This window comes from Uloborus diversus, chromosome 6 (assembly GCF_026930045.1).
Source record: "Uloborus diversus isolate 005 chromosome 6, Udiv.v.3.1, whole genome shotgun sequence".
Lineage (NCBI taxonomy): Eukaryota > Metazoa > Arthropoda > Arachnida > Araneae > Uloboridae > Uloborus > Uloborus diversus.
Window position 1 is genome coordinate 124,648,669 of NC_072736.1, and position 18,458 is coordinate 124,667,126.

General features: G+C 31.9%; 1 protein-coding gene across 1 annotated transcript; it reads left to right on the forward strand.

The window, feature by feature from the left end:
* The first annotated feature begins 1,035 nt into the window (after positions 1 to 1,035).
* LOC129224964 (low-density lipoprotein receptor class A domain-containing protein 3-like) lies at positions 1,036 to 16,342 on the forward strand. The gene is made up of 7 exons (XM_054859511.1): positions 1,036 to 1,142; positions 8,620 to 8,731; positions 8,881 to 9,071; positions 10,537 to 10,653; positions 12,635 to 12,769; positions 14,098 to 14,336; positions 16,100 to 16,342. The coding sequence occupies exons 1-7, from the start codon at positions 1,097 to 1,099 to the stop codon at positions 16,340 to 16,342; spliced, it is 1,083 nt and encodes a 360-aa protein (XP_054715486.1). The 5' UTR covers positions 1,036 to 1,096.
* The last annotated feature ends 2,116 nt before the right edge of the window (positions 16,343 to 18,458 follow it).

Consider the following 18,458-nt stretch of genomic DNA (forward strand, 5'->3'; position numbering starts at 1 on the left):
GGGATAGTTCTTTAAATTAACTTGGACCAAGAGTATAAAGCCGAATCACATTGAAATAAACAAAGCACGTGTGTCTAAACCTCCTGGCTATTTTTCACTTTCTTCTGCTAAACTCAAGCAGATAGAATGCTCCTTACTGGCAGCTTGTAGATTTTTTACAGGAAACATGGTCTAACAGTAGTTATTTCATACAAAAATGCTGCCTCTGAAGCTTTTTATTACCATATATACTGTCATATAAATTGAGAGATTTAGTACAAAAAATGAGGTTAAAAGTTATGTGGTTGTCTTATACAAGAGGCAGAATTTTCCAAATAATTCTTGAAAAAAAATAAAAATAAAAAAACACTTGAAATATGAAAATTTTCTCTAGTTTGTGCAACCCTTTTAAACAGATGCGAAAGAAGTAAATACTTACACATTTAGCTAATTTTACATGGTCTGGCTGTGAAATTGAGACTAATAATTTCAGTAATGACTGACTAGGTGAAAAGTGTGAGAATTGCTTTATTAACAAATTTTCTAAATAGTCGCTAAAAACTGCTCTTATTATTTTTTAACGTAATATGGCTACAGCACAAAAGTTTATTGACACTAGTTCAAAATAAAAGCAAAAAAATATCAAATAATTGTATCGGTCAAATCAAATCTTTTACAAAAATCGTGATTGCAGATGTGAATCCTTTTTGAGCAAAAGAATCAAAATCAGACATTATTAAAAATAAGCATGTTCGTTACATTTCATTTTCCTCATTTTTATCTCGTTTATATTCAAATGTAGCAGCAAAATATTCTCTTTTTTTTCAGTATGTAAGAGCTCGAATTATATGCGAGTTTTCTATTTTTTCTCGATTATCCTCCTAAAAGTGGATGGGTTGACTTATATGCAAGTGTATAAAGTAGTTAACGATGAAGTTTTTTTTTAATTTAAAAAGTTATTTCTGAGAATTATTCATGTCATTAAAATTTTATCTGTTGTAGGTTGAATATTTAGAACCAGAAAGAGGAGCATATGATGATTGATGATATGGCAGACAGATAGACCTTTGTTAATTCATTTTTTCAGAAAAGTTTTCATCTTTAATCAGTAGCTAAGATGATATTTTTATTTGTTGCAATGCTGATAAGATTGGATTCTGCTGGTAAGAAATTTTCCTTTAATTCAAACTGTATATTTAAAATTTGGATATTTTAATGTATACCAAAAGAAAATATTACACCGAATTGGACTTATTAAATTGTAGATGCATTAAGTACATTTTATGTGGCAAGAAGAAACATAGCTGACTGGTGCACTAAGAAAGCGGGTGATTAAAAGAGATGCAAGGAAGGAGGGTGGTTGAGTGGATGGAGCCCTTAAAGCTGCCAGTTTTTTGGAAAATTGAGCTATTTTTTCGGATTGTAATGTCATGCTCGTTTAAATGACCTTCTTTAAAAAATTGGGGCAACAGGCTCAAAAACTGGAACAGTAGACCATACAGTAAATTTGCTCCTTCCCCAATTCAAGGCTAATTTTTATGATAAATTATTTTCAATCACATGATAAAATAGAAACCATCAACTAATCAATTCAATTCTTTTTTCTTTAAACATGTGAATGATCACTATTGTTTTCTGATCTATTGTTAATTTTAAATTTGGAAAAGTGGAGGGAGAGGACCCCTTCACTTCTAGAAGTGACAAGACAGTTCTTCACCATCTGCCATCCCATACAAGTTGCCTACTATGAAAGATGTTCTAAGTCAGGGCTGTCCAACTGCAAAGAGCCCACGGGCCAGAATTCCGGTCACTGATCACCTGGTGAACCGCAGTCGGAAAAACGTGAACTCTTACCTCTTATACAATTACAATTAATAGTTGAATTGTGAATTGAAGAGTCAGGGGGAAAAACGCTTTCAGTCCAAAAATTTGGAAATTCGGGTTTTTACGGAATATTGTAGTCTCTATTGACCCCGCAAAGCAAAAGGGAGAAAAACGCTACCAGTCCACAGTAATTTAATAAAAACTAATGGCACTTGGGGGGGGGGGGGGGGGGGAACGCTTTCAGTCACAGTGAGCTGTGGGAAAACCCCTCAGGGTCCAGTTTGTGTAGTGGGGAGGCCAATGAGTCATGTTGCTATGCACCTATCTCGTCGCGCCACACGACTCTTTGTCCTGTTGTTTACCAGTTGAATGTATGTTAGAACATATAGAGAGAAAAACTTTTTTTTGCTCTACTGAAAAATTTAGGAAAATGAACTGAAAGCGTTTTTCCTCTTGACTCTTCAACTATAAAACAATGAAACAGAAGGATTATAAAGCAATTTGCTTACATTTTAATGGAAAAACTGAGGCCGATCCGCCTTCTTAAAGAGTGCAGGAATGACAACATCAATGTTTGTCGTTGCCAGCCGAAGACGGTCTAACAATTTATTTTTCGAAATCAACAAAGACAATAGAGTCAGCGAGGGGGGGGGGGTCTTTATTTTTAACCAATTGCTGGCAGGTTCTGCTTATCTGAAATGTTTCTCTCTTCCCTCCAGGTCCAGGGTTGGCTTTCTGCCGGCAGAAACTAGTTTTTGCCATGCCAGTGGCAAAAACTGGTTAAAACCGGCAAAAGCTTAAAATTATCTTAATAAACTAAAGTAATGACTAGATGATATTTGTTTGGGTAAACGAAAAAAAATTAACTTCATTTCAAAAATAAAAAATAAAATGTTATGCTAGTGCCCTTGATTTAGTTCAGAAAGGGAACTTTTCAATTGCTGATGCTCGTAATATTTGGATTAATCTAACAAAGGACGAAAATCCTATGGGTTCTTAGGATAGAGGAGTGACATACAAAATTAAACTGACATTACTGTTTGTAATTTGCTCGACTGTTTGTAATTTGCTCACAAATAAGCTTCATCTAAATTGCTTGTGATTGAAATTATCATGTCCTTCCAGAAGAAAGTCAAATTTTACTTGCCAATATTAATCTAGATTTTGTACCTAATATCAGAGCTTTGCAAAACAAATTGGCCCCACTTCTCAAAACTCATTTTTCCAGTCGAATTTTTACCACAACCCTAGTTACTACATGATGGACCAGTTTAAAAAGATATGTACAATTTGAAAGTTTTATGAATATTGCTTGTTCCTTGATGCAAAGAGCATGCTAGCTCTTTTATTGCAAGAATATTCTAAAGTTTCTCATTTGTGAATATTAAATTGAGAAACTATTTAGATTTTAGGAACCACCTTTTCCATGAAGCAACTGAATTGTCCAAACAATGTAACATTTGATTTTGAATTGTGATAATATTGTAAATTAAACTGTGCTTTGGTTAATAATTAATTATTTTTTCCATGCATTTTCTACTGTCTGTCAATAGTTTTTTTTTTTTGTCATTTTGAGAGTTTTTGCCAGTTTCTGACGAAAATAAGGCAGAAAGTGGTTTTTGCCGTACCGGTTTTAACCGGTTTCTACCAGTGGTTTTAATGGTCCCGGCAGAAACTCGCCAGCCCTGCTTCCCTCCCTGTCTCCCCCCGCCATTGCGAGGCAATACTATTTTTAGGAATTTGTTTGAACATCAGCGTGCACAATTGAACTGCTTGACTGTGATCTGTAGATGTCCTGTACCTTATTCTCTCAATACAATGAAAGGAGTAAAAGAGCGATCAATAGAAATATCGGGGACCCCGGCTTGACCAAGAACTGTACTGCCGTGCTAAGCGCAAAAGTCGTATCTGCAGCTGAGGTCAAACCGAAGAACTACTATTTAAAGTTTTACGCCTCCATGTATTTGATCCAGATTTCACTTTTTTAGATTTTTTTAAAAAATAGTTCCAGTTCACAAATGACGATAAAACATTGCATAGGGGTAAAACATGTTATAAAGAACCACCTCGTGACAATAACTCAATTTTGACAAAAAGTGTAGATACCACTTTTGTGCTTAGCACGGCAGTGTAGTCTCAGCTGCTTCTTGATACCATAAAATGTTGAAAAAAGAAATATGCTGAATAAAGAGTTGGCGGGCCGCACAAAATGTGTAGGCAGGCAGTATGTGGGCCGCCAGTTGGGCAGCCCTGCTCTAAGTAAAAGTAAACCACCGGGGTATTTTTTTTCTTTTAAGTTAAAAATCAATCTTAATGTTTTATTTTTTATCAAACAAGTGTAATATTACAAATTTTGGGGAAATTAAGTTTTTTTCTTGAGTTCTTTATGTAAGCAAAGCATCAAATCCTAATACTTTTATTTTATTATTATTCTGGAAAAGGCATTTTTTAACTAAGAAAACTTAAAAATGTATTGTTTCCATAGAAAAATAGTTTTGAATGATGAATTAGAAATTAAAAAATGTAAATATTTAAATTTTAGCTCAAGATCTCTGTAGCACTCATGCACCATCCTAATTAAAACTGAGTGCAATTTCCCATTTAATAACTGCTTAGTTAATCAAGGTTAATTCAAATTTTAATATTTTTTTCACTGTAATCAGCTGTTTAAAATTTAAAAAAAGTTTTTAAAAAATCCAAAAATTATTGTAATTTAAATACAGTAAAGCCTCTTCAAATGACAGAAATATGATGGAACAGAATTTTTCACTGTTAATTTAATAGCCCACTGAAAATGCATTCGTACTCGAAACAACCACATTTTCATCCTATTTAAAAAGGACTTTTGTGACTTTACAACCGAACCCATAAAAGCAGTGCATGAGGTTTTATTAGTTTGCATTGTAATGGAGTCTCCCCTCAGAAACCTATACACTGTTATATTTCACTATTTTTAAAAGTTCATCAAGGAAGTTTATAAGAACATGAGGTTTAAGTTGGTCGCAGTCTGTTCTGGATAAAACACATTATTCTCCTGATAAGATGAGGACTTTTGAAAATTCATGGATTGAGCTGGTTTGTTAGACTTAATGCCTGACTTTATGCTGGATTCTGAACTCATGTTGACAACTAAGTAGAATGGATGCTTTACCAAATTTATCATTGTTCTAAAGTGTCTTAAGAAAACTTGCTGGTATTTAAAATGTAAATTATCATTCTGATTCAAATGAAATGTAACTTTTAAAATCAAGCTAAAATAAAAACTTTCTTCTAAAGACGGAGTAAAACACTGACTGAATTATAAAATTTTAAGCCTCAAGGTGTAAATGACCGTTTTTCACCTTTTTTATACTTCTGTCGAATATTTATCTATATAAATAATATATTTATCTATATATTTATCTATTTAAATAAAAATTCTCTAAAACTGGTTTTCTTCTTTAATTCTTTCCTTCCTTATAGCCGAGTCCTTTCTTTACTGTCGTAACCCAATCCATCTAAAAATTTTCCAACAAATGTCGACCCCCTAATCTGAAAGGAGCATTCCACATATGCGGTTCTATATATACCATTTATTCATCACGTTTTTTTTTTATTTATTTATTTTTTTTTTTTTTGAATTCAATAGTTGATTTAGCCACTTGTTTTTAGCAGTGTGTCAGCTATTAATTATTAAGTTTGCACGAAAGTGAAAATTGCACACCTAATAAATTAATAGCAGATAAATCTGAAAAACACCATCTATTCAGGCACATACACATGAAGGGTACAGAAGAAACACCCTGTCAGTTCAAAAAAGCTAATTTTGAGAAAAATGCATTTCAATATTTGGCTGATGGCCTTTTTCCCCAGTACCACCAATTTTTGAACAAATATTTCAGCTGACTTACAGAGTTTTGTCAAAAAATAATAAACTATTCAAAAAGTATACTTTACAGCAACTACTAGACTGCATCATTATGTCGTTTCCTTATAAAAGCTAACTGACAAGGTTTTTCCCCTGCACTCTTAACATATTATGTACGGTTTGTCCCAAAAGTAATAAGACTTTTTTCAAAAAAATAATTTTATTGCACAAACATCTAATAAAACCTAATACTCTTCAAGATTGTCTCCTCCTGCGTCTATGTACGTTTTGCCCATGTGTTTTCCATTCATCGAAGGTCCTCTGCAACTTGCTTTTGGGAATGCTGTCAAGGCATCTCATCGTGGTCTTTTGAATGTTGTTCAGGGTCTCCAGATGCTTTCCTTTCAGCTCCCTTTTTAACTTTGGGAACAAGAAGTCTACCTGGGCTATAGGGGGCCTGTGGCACCGTTGAAACACCGATTTGGATCAGATAGGAGTTGATAACGAAGGCGGTCGGACAAGATTTTTGGAACAAGTTTCACGAAAATCTTACGCATGGCCAAGCTTTCTGTAACATTTCGATGAACATCCCTCTTCGACAAATTTAATTGTTATGACATCGAATGAACATTCATTTGACAGTCTTTGTTCAGCAAATCTCGCACACGAGAGGGACATTTTCGTCCGTTTGCGATGATGATGGATGCCCAGAAGGAGCCTCATCCTTCCGGCCGTCTTTGAACGACTTGTGCCACTTTTTGATCTGCTAGTACGACAAGCAATCATCCTTGAAGGCCTGAGGGAACTAATCAAACATTTTTATTGCCGTGTTTTGGAGTTTGATGCAAAATTTTATTCGCATATCATTGCTCCAAAGGTCTCTCCATGACGACGGCTCTGAGGGGAGAGATTCACTAAAATTGACCTTCCACCGCTCGGAGAGCTCATAGACAACTAACTGATCCTGGTGTCTCTGGAAAGCTTAGAATCCCCCCTACTACTTCCAACCAGTCACGCAGGTGTGGGCAATGTAGTCTCAAGGTAAAAAAATTAAGTTTTATTACTTTTGGGATAAACTGTGTATGTATTGAAAACTAAATAAGGCTTTTAAAGAAAGACAAATTTTAATTATTTACTTTTTTTTCTTTATTTTTTTCATCTTTTGAAGTGCAAAAGCTTGCTTGCCTTTTCAGCATTTGCCCTTATCCACACAACAAAAATAACGACCATTTGTTAAGATTAAGAGATACCTAGGCTAGTAAGCAACCATCAGTATCCCAACACAGACGTGGATAGTTGGATTCACCACTAGGTAGGCCGTCATCAATCGCATTCCACCGAAACATTTTGGACCCAAGCCTGAAAAGAACGAACAGTTTCTCCAATCTCTCGTATCCATGATAACTAGACTGTGATTGACCACAGGACTTTTTGGTTCAGTAACTTAGCAAAGCACCTGCACTACATGTGCTCTGAGTCTTTTGTGGCCTCTGGTATTAAACCCAGGACCCTTTTGTCCGTAGTGTGACACCCAAACCACTAGGCTTCCATGGGTTCTGAACTCCTGTGGTTGTTGGCTAGCAGTTACAATAGAGAGCTCCTTGGGACTCTAGGGATTTTTGTAAGGGCATAGTCTTTTTGATGTATTTAATTACTCCCAAAACGAAAGTTGTCCTTTGGATGCAAGGGTCATGCTCTTTTTTTGTACTTAGGATAACTCGGGGGAGGGGAGTTCCAAAGATATATCTGCATATGAATTCTGGCTATCTACCTGATAAATGAAAGTGACGAATTGCTTGGAAAGGAAAGAGTTAAAAACAGAGAACTCCTTAGTTTGTAATATAACGATAGTTATTATGTCTTCAATATTTGCTTATTTGCTTAGGGGAGGCAAGAATTTTCCCTGGGCAGGAGGGCCCCCGGCCTTACCCTTGGATATGGCCTCCAGTGCTACCAGGTTAGTAAATGAATGTTTGGGTTTAGATTGCAATTTCAGACTTTTTTAACCAATGTCTGATAATAAACTAATCCCTGCATCCTGTTTCTCCCCATGGTGCAACTAGGTGTTACCATTTAACAATTATAAGGAGAGGGAAGCATTAGTGAACCCCCTATATTTTTCAGCTGGTTTTTAAAGACTATTTCTTAAGTTACTTTATCTGCCATAATGCCTGCCAATTAGTTCCGCTTTTTATTATTGCCAAAAACAATGGAAAATAATAGTAATCATAGAGTTAATTTTATTAATGAATTTAACAAACTAATTTAAAGGCTAAACTTAAATTAATTTTATATTTGTAGATTTTGAGCATTTTAAACTTCTTAAATAATGCAGGATTTTGAAGCTTTCTTTGGTATTAGTCAAGTCATCAGTTAAAAGCATTTTTTCCCTCTGTATGCTTGTTCAAAATGGCTTTTAAATTCAAGGACACAAATCTACAATATTTAAAGCAGATTAACTGTAAATATAAGCTATTCTCTCTTTATGCACAATACTTTAATATTATACAGAGGTAAAGAGCTTTAAAATGATAATAATAGTAATAATGATAGGTTACAAGTTAATAAGTTTTACATTTGTAAAAGTTTCCTCTAAAAGAAAATTTAAAATAAAATAAAATGGGTTAATTCTAAAGCAGCGAATAAAATTTAAATAAAAAATTGAGAGAATAAGAAATGTAGGCAGTATAGTAAAAACTATTCGGCCTAAGCTGTAGACTGCCTATTTCTTTTCTCAATTTTTTTATTCATATTTCATTGGCTGCTTTAGAATTAACTTAGGTATAAAGATATTAGAATCGACTACAATTTTTGAATATTGTGATGTAATCAAGAAGTCATATACTTTATTTATTTAATTTCATAATTTTTAGTGTGGACCAAGCTTACAGAAATACTCTTTAGAATTTAAAAACATTTTTTATATATTATTAGTATCTAAACATCAATTTCATTGTCTTTATAAACAGAATCTGATTTAATGCTGACAGTGTTACCAGTTGGAAAAAACGTAATGTTAGAGGAACATGCTGATTTGAATTTGACATGCAAAGTCAACTCACATGGAAAACCAAGTGAAAGGTTAGTGAACTGCCTCTTTAAAATAGGATGAGTTCTTCAAATGTAATTGCTTATATTAAATTTTGGATTTTAAAAATTTTTACCATTATGTACTTTTTTTGGAAGCAAATGTTAGTGTTGTTTATTTTTCTCCAATTTTTCCCCTACAGGTTAAATTTAACATGGAAATTGCCTACAAGATCCAATGCCAATGGAGATCGTGTTTCAGTTTATGAAACAAATAATCAGTTGACAGTTACCATACATGATTTACAGGATGATGACACTGGGTCATATGTATGCGAGTTACAGAATAAAGGCATCAAAAGAACTCGCAAAATCCAAGTGTTTATTAAGTCAAGTAATATTTTTTTCTCTTTTATTTTGATTTTTCTATGTAGTATTATTTCTACGATAATGTTATAAAAGATATACACACATTCATTTTTTAAAAAATCTTGAGCTCTTAAACTAGTGCATGAACTAACAATTTTTCTTAAAGAACATTACTTACTTGATGTATATTTGGCCTGTTTTTGGTATCTAACAATCAGTTGCATTGTCTTTATGAACAGAATCAGATGTAGACCCTTTTTCATTGGGGCTGCCCAGAACTTTGAGATTAAAAATAATATTTTTAATACCTTTTTTCTTATACATGTATTTTTGCAAATTATCCCTTCTGACTTCAACTTTTTTTTGTAAACGTAAGACTTGTTTTCCTTTGAAAAAATGGAAAATTAAGTGCAGACAAGTTGATTAAAGAATTTTCATGCATAACATTGACTGATTTGTTTAAAACTATTGATTAAATCGGGAAAAAATGCTTAGAAAAGAAGAGCTTATGACCTTTATTTTCATAGATTGAATTCAGATTCCCTCATTCTAATTATTCAATTTCACATAGATCATTTCAGTAACTTTTAGCAAAGTAAAAAATTTTTAGTTGCTACACCATCTCTAATTTTTTTTCATACCTTGTACATAGAAACATCTATATAAATAAAACAAAGAATACATATGTATGTTCCCTATACCAATCCACATTTTATTTCGGATCTTGACCAAATTTGGCAGGGAGGTACTTGGGCACCCAAGAAGGAATGTATGGTTATTTTGAATGCCAAAAAAGAACCAAACGGTTCAAATTTTAATTTTAAGTCCCAAAAAATGGCATTAAATGATTCTTTCTACCTGAAATGATTATCTGATTTTCTTGCTTTAGGTCCCATTAGAAAGCCCGCGTAAAATACCCCTGGAGTTGATTTACTTTCTTCGAATTTAGAAAAAACCAAGGCTTAAAATTTCATAAAAACTTAATGAAGACCACCAGGAAAAAAATTTTAATTTGTACCCTATAATTACCCAGAATAAAATAATGACATTTAGTAAAGCACTAAATTTTGCATTAATATTTGGCTAATAGTTTTGCAAACTAGATTTTAACTCACCATAACTTGAGAAAAAATAAAATTAAATATTTTTTGTAAATGGATTTTATTTTTCTGTAGTTTTTATTTTTCTCCATAAAAAATATGGAAAAATTAAAAGTTGTACATCAACTCATGTTTGTCGAAATTCCGTGAAATGATTCTCATGTGGAATAGTACGTAAAATTTTTTCAACAAATAAAAACAAAATTATGGAAAATTATTCCAATTTTTCACTTTTCTTTACAAAAAAATTGATGTCTAAATTTGCTGTGTTCTCATTTTTTTTCATCAATGTAATGTTGTGCATGGTTAATTAATAAGTCTAGTTATTAGTGTCTGAAAAACAAAATGACCTATTTCAAAATTTTTATGTAAATAAATTTTATTTTTCAGAAAAGTGTGTGAATCATTTTTTTGACTGTGATAATGGCATCTGTATTTCAAAACATTATGTTTGCGATGGCTATGTTGACTGTCCCAATGGCTATGATGAATCCTTTAAACATTGTGGTAAGCTTTAATCTTTTCCTTAATTTGTAAGCTCAAAAACACACATGAATGAAGAAGTATAAAAGGCCAACTACTTAACCTGTCAATGACTATGATCATGTATATGTGATCACTCGTTTCTCCCTTCAGGAGCAGCGTTAATATGGGCATGATTAGCCTTTCCGTGCTTTGTGTATAGCTAAAGAGGATAGAGAAAGCATGGAGGGAAGTTGATCTAGCACAGCACATTCAGTGACTGAAAATGTTTTCTTGGGACCCATTTGTTTCTAAGTGCTCTTTTCTTTTCTAAATCCTATTGCTCAAGGGATGTGGCACTTTTCAGATGCAGGGTTGTCTTATTTTGTCCACCCCGGAAAAAAACGTCCCGGACAAAATCTCATTTTGTTCATTTCATCTATTTTGTCCCCTTCATCAGTAAACTGGAAGTTTTGAGTTAAAAATTTGAGGTTTGAAAATAATAAATGATTATATAGATTTTTCCTATTCAAGTAATATTTTAATACAAAAATAGCATCCAAGTATGTATATAAACAATTGATTGTAAAATAGTTTAAAGTGAAAATAAAAAAGTAAGATCAGTTGAAGTTTATGTAAGTGTGTTAATAAATCAAATGAGTGTTAAAATAAATTATAAGCATGTAATAGCATTTATAAAACAAGCACATCAGCTGTAAATTTCAAGTTGTTTATCTGTGATATGGAGGTTTATTGCTCATAATAAGTGCATTTATAAAATTAAAAGGTAGAAATAAGAAGTTTTTCAAGGTTGGATTTTCAAAACATTAAAAATCATTTAAAAAAAAAAGTAAAACTACTTGATATTAATAAAAGAAATGTTGGCATGAAGTGAAATCTGTTCTTGCAATACAAATACAAATGTGATAATCAGCAACAAGCTCTGACTAGGCTGTTCACCTAGTCAATTTATTAGTCCCCAATGAAGATTAATGGCCTTTTTAAAGCTATCTACCCTCTTGTTTATTATAGCCTCTTCTGGTACACTATTCTGAGTACCCACAATCCTACTAAGGTAGCAATTTTCTTAAGTTGTATGACATTAACATAACCATAAAATATGCTGAGTACATAAATATTTTACTATGGGGTGACATCAATAAAAACTTGAAAAATATAAGTTATAAAATATTTTTAGTATATAAGTTTTTGTTTTGTATGTATGTCTCTAAGCATTTCACTTGACTTTTCCATTGAGTTTCTTTTCTACTATTGTATATAATAATCTAGTCATGCCCAATAGCTTATTCACATTGTTAAATTTTATTACTTTTAAGTAAATTGTGATTAGCTGCACCAATGTATAGTTAATTTTTTTTTTAGATTTATGAAATTCTAAAGCTAATGATTCTATTTTAATTAAATGAGTAATTCATAATGGAAAATGTATTAGAATAACATACTAATTTTTACTTTTTACGGTAATATCTGGACTATATACGGACCTTTTACAAAAAGAAGGAAAAGTGTTGCAGTGCGCAGTAGCCAAATTGGGCTGGACCCAGCACTCCCTAATCTATATACATACATACATTGGGGTAGAGTGATGTTGGAAAGAGTAAAACCATTTATTTTGAATTGAAGTAATACAACACAATCGAAAATTAAGAAATGAAAATTAATATGCAATTTTTGAATTTGACTGATAATTTATCAAAACCTTCAGTATTATTAAAAAATGTTTTCATATTTTATTTATTACAATGAGTATTTACTGTAAGAACGAATCTAACTGGTTTTTATAAACTTTAGCTTTGTTTTAAGATTATTTGTTCAATTTTTTAATGTTATGTAATGTGAAACAGATTCAAATTAGTAAATAGTAGCTGGAAATTATTTTTAAAAAGCATTTGTGATTAATTTTTTGAAAAATATAAATTAATACTATATGTATTTGCTTTGTGCTTTATATATCTTTGTATGAAATGTAGAAAACTTTATTCAAACTTTTTTTTTTTTTGTACAGGCCCAGATGCTTGCCATGATAAAATTTTATGTGAAGGACGTTGTATTCCAAAAGAGTTGTGTTGTGATCCGTCAGTGGATGTTAACTGTACTGTTAATTATATATTGCCATGCTGTTATGGAATCCTAAATTCAGGTAAAGTTAAATATATTGTATATTATTCTCAATCTGATATGTAACTAAGCATAGTTCATTTAGAGTTCTCTCCTTGTGTCTTATTTTTCACTCTATAATCCACAAATAGCACTTTTTGAATATTGAAATAAACATTAGCAATTAATGCATTGTGTTTTATTATTAAACAATATAACCTCATTCTGAGCAATATAAGAAAAAAAAATCGAATTTGTACTTAAAAGTATCTTTTAATTTTTGCTCAGTATTCTTGATTTTGTGAAATACTGATTAAATAATAGCAAATATTGGAAACACAAAGCAGATGCGAAAAAATTGCTACTTAGTTACAGAAAAAAGCTATAATTACATGTGGCACATGGTATCAAAGAAACATGAAAATAAGCTAAAGATGCAAAGTATTCAGTGTACTAAAGCCTAATTAATACAAATGATTTGGATCATAAAATAAACATTTTTAAGAGCTTCAAAACTTTTAAGCATCCAGTTTTTTTGAACCCAGAAATTGTTCTTTTTGCCTCATTGTGGCAGAGGTTAATTCAATTTTAAAGCAAATTATTACACTCAGATTTAGATGTCTCAGATTTTGAAAACATCTAAAAGAATAAATTTCTATAACTATATATTTTAAATAACTTTTTTTCCTCTCTTGAGTGAAAAAGCTTCTCAGCATTTTCATCATTTTGAACAAATTTACTCCCGTTTAGAAGTGTGATTTAAAATAAAATGTGCCTTCTTTTGTATTAAACAAAGTTCTTGAAACATTATGAATCACCAGCAATGTTAGCAAAAGAAGTTCTTAAAAAACCAACCTTTTAATCGAATTTTCCTTCAAAAAAAATTTCATTGTTCGTTTTGCGGTGATGTATTACACACACCCGAAAATTTCCAACTCTTTTAACAGATCATTTCAGATTATAGTAAAAAAATATGGTACATTTTGTTCTCATAAATAATTTATTAATAGTTATTTTCATCAAAGTATGTGACTTAGTTTGTAGAAACATAATATTTTTTACAACAATAAATTGATTTTGTAGTAAGCTGCCAAACTAATAACTTACCATTAAAGTTAATGTGCAAAAACAATAAGAAGTTTGAAAAGCTAATTTGCTATTAGATTATAGCATTGAAAATGCATTGTTGGACTCAAATCTTTTCAAAGACTCATAAAACTTTTAAAATATGGCATGTTTTCTATGAAGTTTTCAATTTGTAAAATGTAAAAATTTTAGAATTGTTTTTAGTTTTTGAAGACAAAAATGTGTTTAGCATTGATATTTATCTGAACTATCAGCCCAAAACTCTTTAAATTTATTTTCCATTAGTGAAACTTTCTGCCCCTCGATGTCCTACATCTATTGACTGCCGCTACGGACATGTGATAGGAAACGGAAATGCAGTGATCTACGTTTTGGCCAGCTGTGCTATTGTTGTTTTAGTGTTTTCGACCATGGTCATGTTTCTAGCCTGCAGAATTTGTTCTCGTCGTGCAGAAGAACGATGGTCCAGAGTTTTGGAGAATGAAGTGCACCACCAATGCCCTGCAGCAAGTTTAAACCACAGAGTAAGGACTTTGTGCTTTAGAATTATTCTTCTTGTTCAAGCATTAGTCTTAAAAATAAAATTCATTTGTGTTTGATAAGTTCAAATCATATTTTCGTAATCAAGATTGAGATATGAACCTTTTCAGTAAAGCTCTAGATTAGCAGTCGCCAACGAGCGACTATTTCATCGAAATGGCTATCAAAAAATAAAGTCCTGGTCACCAAAAGTGGAAATCGCGTTTCTTTTATGTTAAAAGTAATAACGTGTGATGGCAACAAGCTTCCAATCCTATTTGAAGATTTGAGCCTTTATCTTGACTCTCTAGTAATCATTACCTTGATTTTTGTTCCATGCATATATCTTTGTATTAAAAAATATACAGTAGGCCCTTGTTTTACGCGGCGGTTACATTCCACGGAAATGCCGCGTAAATTGAGACCTAATACTAGTGTTAAAATAGGTGCTTGGTTCCGTAGATAACAAAATACTTCATTCTAGAGATGACTAATTGCGTAATAAGTTTAATGTTTACTCATATTGACTTTTATGCACAACATGCATAAAGAAATCATAAAGTAATTTCCTATCCTGCTTATAAAAAGGACCTGACTATGACAGTCTTTTGGCAGTCATTAGGGATTTTTCTCTGTAATTCTTTTCGAAGCATTTATGCATCCATGATCACTTGTGTCACATTTCCATGATAGAATCTTCCTTCACTAACAAATCAGAAAGATCATTTCTGTTGTCTAGGAATGGCTCAAAATTTTCAATGGGAATGTTTTTGGTTGTGCGTCACCGACGTCAGTATCCTCGTTGGTTTTGGCCTCACTCCTAACTGCTCTTCTTCCAGTGAGTTTTGAACTGTGTGAGTTTGATAACTTTACTTCTGGAAAGAACTCTGGAACTAATCGCATAAAATGTCTCCAGTAGCCCAAGCTCGATTATTAGCACGCCAAAATGCAGTTGATTAAGCCTAATCTGCAATCTTTACGAGTTTAGATTTTGAAAGAGGGGAGGGACTTTATCTGTTTGCATTGCCGCATCTGCGTAAAATCAAAACTCATCCGCATAAAATAAAATAAATGTGTCAAATCTTAAATCGCGTAAAACGAGGGTCTACTGTGTATCCAGTAAAATTTTGTTAGTTGTTTTTGTTTATTATCATAATTTTTTAATTTGTTGTTAATATTACAAATAGGGAATAAGTTATTTACTTTTTGCAGTGTGTGCATACCTTTTCTAAAAAATGGCTACCAAAAGAGCTAAGGTGGCAAACATTTTTTTGGTAGCCAGTGGCTACCAATCAGAATTCCTAGTCTAGAGCTTTACTTTTCAGAAAGAATGAAAACAGACACAAATGTTTTACCTCTACTTAACTATGTAATACTTTAATAAGTATTGAAAAAATGCATAAATAAGGCTCCTAAAGTAAATAGTATTTGATTAAGGATAACAATCCCCACGAGTCCCATTTGGGGGAGAAAAAATATATTCTACTGTTGTTCTGAGGCAACAATATTGGAATCTCTGTTTTGTGTTCCAAATAAAATTGCCCTCTTACGAGTTTATACCTAAAAGGTGTGGGTGATTTTTTTTTTTTTTTTCGTGCTTGTATAGGAAAAAAATTAGTTTCTAATTGCCTGTTAGAAATTTGGTATTAATCTTGATACCCAGTCAACCTCAGGTAATAAGTTAATAGTTTTATAAAAATTCATCACGTTAACAAAGTGATTGCATCTGTTTTCTGAGACATTACCTTACTGATTTTTTTCTTTGCAGGATATTGAAGCCATTGAAAGCAATGATCTCCTTTATGACTTTCAAGATGAAAATCCTTACGAAGATCATCCAGATGAAAATTTTGCTCTAGTTCATTTTGTTGAAGGTATCGGATTTCAGCTTACTGAAAGTAGACCCAAACCTCCTCCATATACGGAAAATAGTATTGGTGTGCCTCCACCTCCTTACGAAAGTACTGCTGATATCAGTAATGTTGAGAAAGATTCATCAACCGACGTTTAAGCTCCTGTTTTTCTCTAATCTCCTGTTGGCCACTTGTCTTATTACAGTCATTTAGGGTAACTTTGAAACAAGAGTTAACTTAGCACTGCTTCATATTCTTAGTACAAACTTTAAAATAAACTACAGAAAGCCCAATATGACACGCTGCTGGAAAGTTTGTCAGTTTTGCTTTTTAGAGTAATTTGTTGTATAAGTTTTTAAAATTAATTAAGACTTCATGCATTGTAAAAATATCGCAAAGAACAAAAATAAATAAAATAATTACATAGAAATTTAACGAGGGATTTGCTGGAACCAAACTTTGTTGGGAAAAGCTCTTGATGAAGAACATGTACAAAAGCAAATGTTTAAAAATAAATGTTCAAAATGAATAGTTTAAGAAAATTTTAACATTAATGCCCGTGAGGAAAAATAAGGCAAATGTAGTTCCTGGACTTAAAGGTGGTTTTGCTTTGAACAAACCTTGATGGAAAATACTGATCAAGAAAATGTTAAAAAACAAATGCTCAAAATGAACTGTTAACTTTTTCACATTAACGCCTGCAGGAAAATTTTATTTATTTTTGGCAACTGACATCAAAAGAAATTTAGAGTGCTTTATTATTTACTCAAAAAAAAAGAGCTGCTGACATTTTTTTTTAATTTTATTTCTGAAGTTTTTTTTTTTTTTATTTTATTTTATTTTTCTAAAAGTTTTAGCGATGAAGCAAAAAGCAAGAAAGAAATTCGATGTGATCCTTTTGCTATTGATTTCACTTTTGATAAAAATTATTTATTTTGAAGCATTTGTAATTCTTTTTTACTCCCCCCCCCCCTCCGCAAATGACTAGGAAAATAGGAAAACTAATACATTAGCTACCTTTGTATTGCTGCTCGTACTTAACTTAAAATTTATTATTTTTTACATATTCAGATTCAAAATTATCTGTTGAGAGAAATATTTTTCTGTAATTCTGTTCTGTAATTTGTGTAAAATCGTACGCTTAAATGGGCTCCTTTAGTTCTGAACAGATTTTCTTGTTGCTATAGAAAATAAGTTGGCAATACTGTAGGGTGGTTCAAAAATACAAAAAAAAAAAGTTTCTCCTAGATAACAGGACACCCCTCAATATTTTTAGACTTGTGAATAGTAATATACCGGAAGAGTTTTAGCTTCCTATTTCAACTGAAAGAGGGTGCTCAATCCCTTCCCTCAAACTTCATTAATGTCAGGAGGGATTGTGGATAGTAATATACTGGAAGAGTTTTAGCTTCTTATTTCAACTGAAAGAGGGTGCTCAATCACTTCCCCCAAACTTCATTAATGTGAGGAGGGATTGTGGATAGTAATATACTGGAAGAGTTTTAGCTTCTTATATTTCAACTGAAAGAGGGTGCTCAATCTCTTCCCCCAAACTTCATTAATGTGAGGAGAGGAGTTTAAAAAATGCATTAAACTGAAAAAACAATACTACATATTATAATATACTCTAGCAATATGCATATACATTGCAATAAAATAATTATTTACAAAAAAAAAAAACAGCTGGGAAATTAAATGTTTCTAAATTTGTGGCATTTTCTATTCTACAACTAATGTTAAATTGAGAGGTCATCGAGCACTTTCTTAAAATTTGAGTTAGAAGCTAAAACTTTTGCAGTATAATACTATTAGTAAGTGTAAAACAAATAAGGACTGTCCTGGACTCTAGCTAAAAAAAAAATTTTTAAACCACCCTACTAGTTTGTAATCTAGTACCTTTAAAGCGACTGTTTGAAGCTATTGTCGAATGCCAATTTGAAATTGTTGAAATCCTTTGTTCTACATTGCAATATTCCATGCAATATAATACATCAATGAAATCTTGTGGTGCTATAAAGTAAAAATGGGGAGTTTTAATCGGGTATTTATTTATTTTGTTTAAAGATGCAGCATTTTTATAAAAATTATGTGTTTTATGCATCATTTGGACACCGTTAAAAATTATCCCAAGTGGCAAGATAGCTTTTAACCAAGTTAATCATTAATGTAAGTAAATTTTAGAATTATATTTAAATTTTGGATAACTATATGATAGTTTAGGAGAATTTCAGTGTTATGCCAGTAGGTGCAATAACATTATTAAAATCTGAGGTG

Excerpts from the sequence above, each read along its gene's own strand:
- LOC129224964 (XM_054859511.1), top strand. The coding sequence starts at position 1,097 with ATGATATTTTTATTTGTTGCAATGCTGATAAGATTGGATTCTGCTG. Across the intron at positions 8,732-8,880 it reads CATGGAAAACCAAGTGAAAG|GTTAAATTTAACATGGAAAT; the intron begins GTTAGTGAACTG and ends TTTCCCCTACAG. Across the intron at positions 9,072-10,536 it reads CCAAGTGTTTATTAAGTCAA|AAAAGTGTGTGAATCATTTT; the intron begins GTAATATTTTTT and ends TTTATTTTTCAG.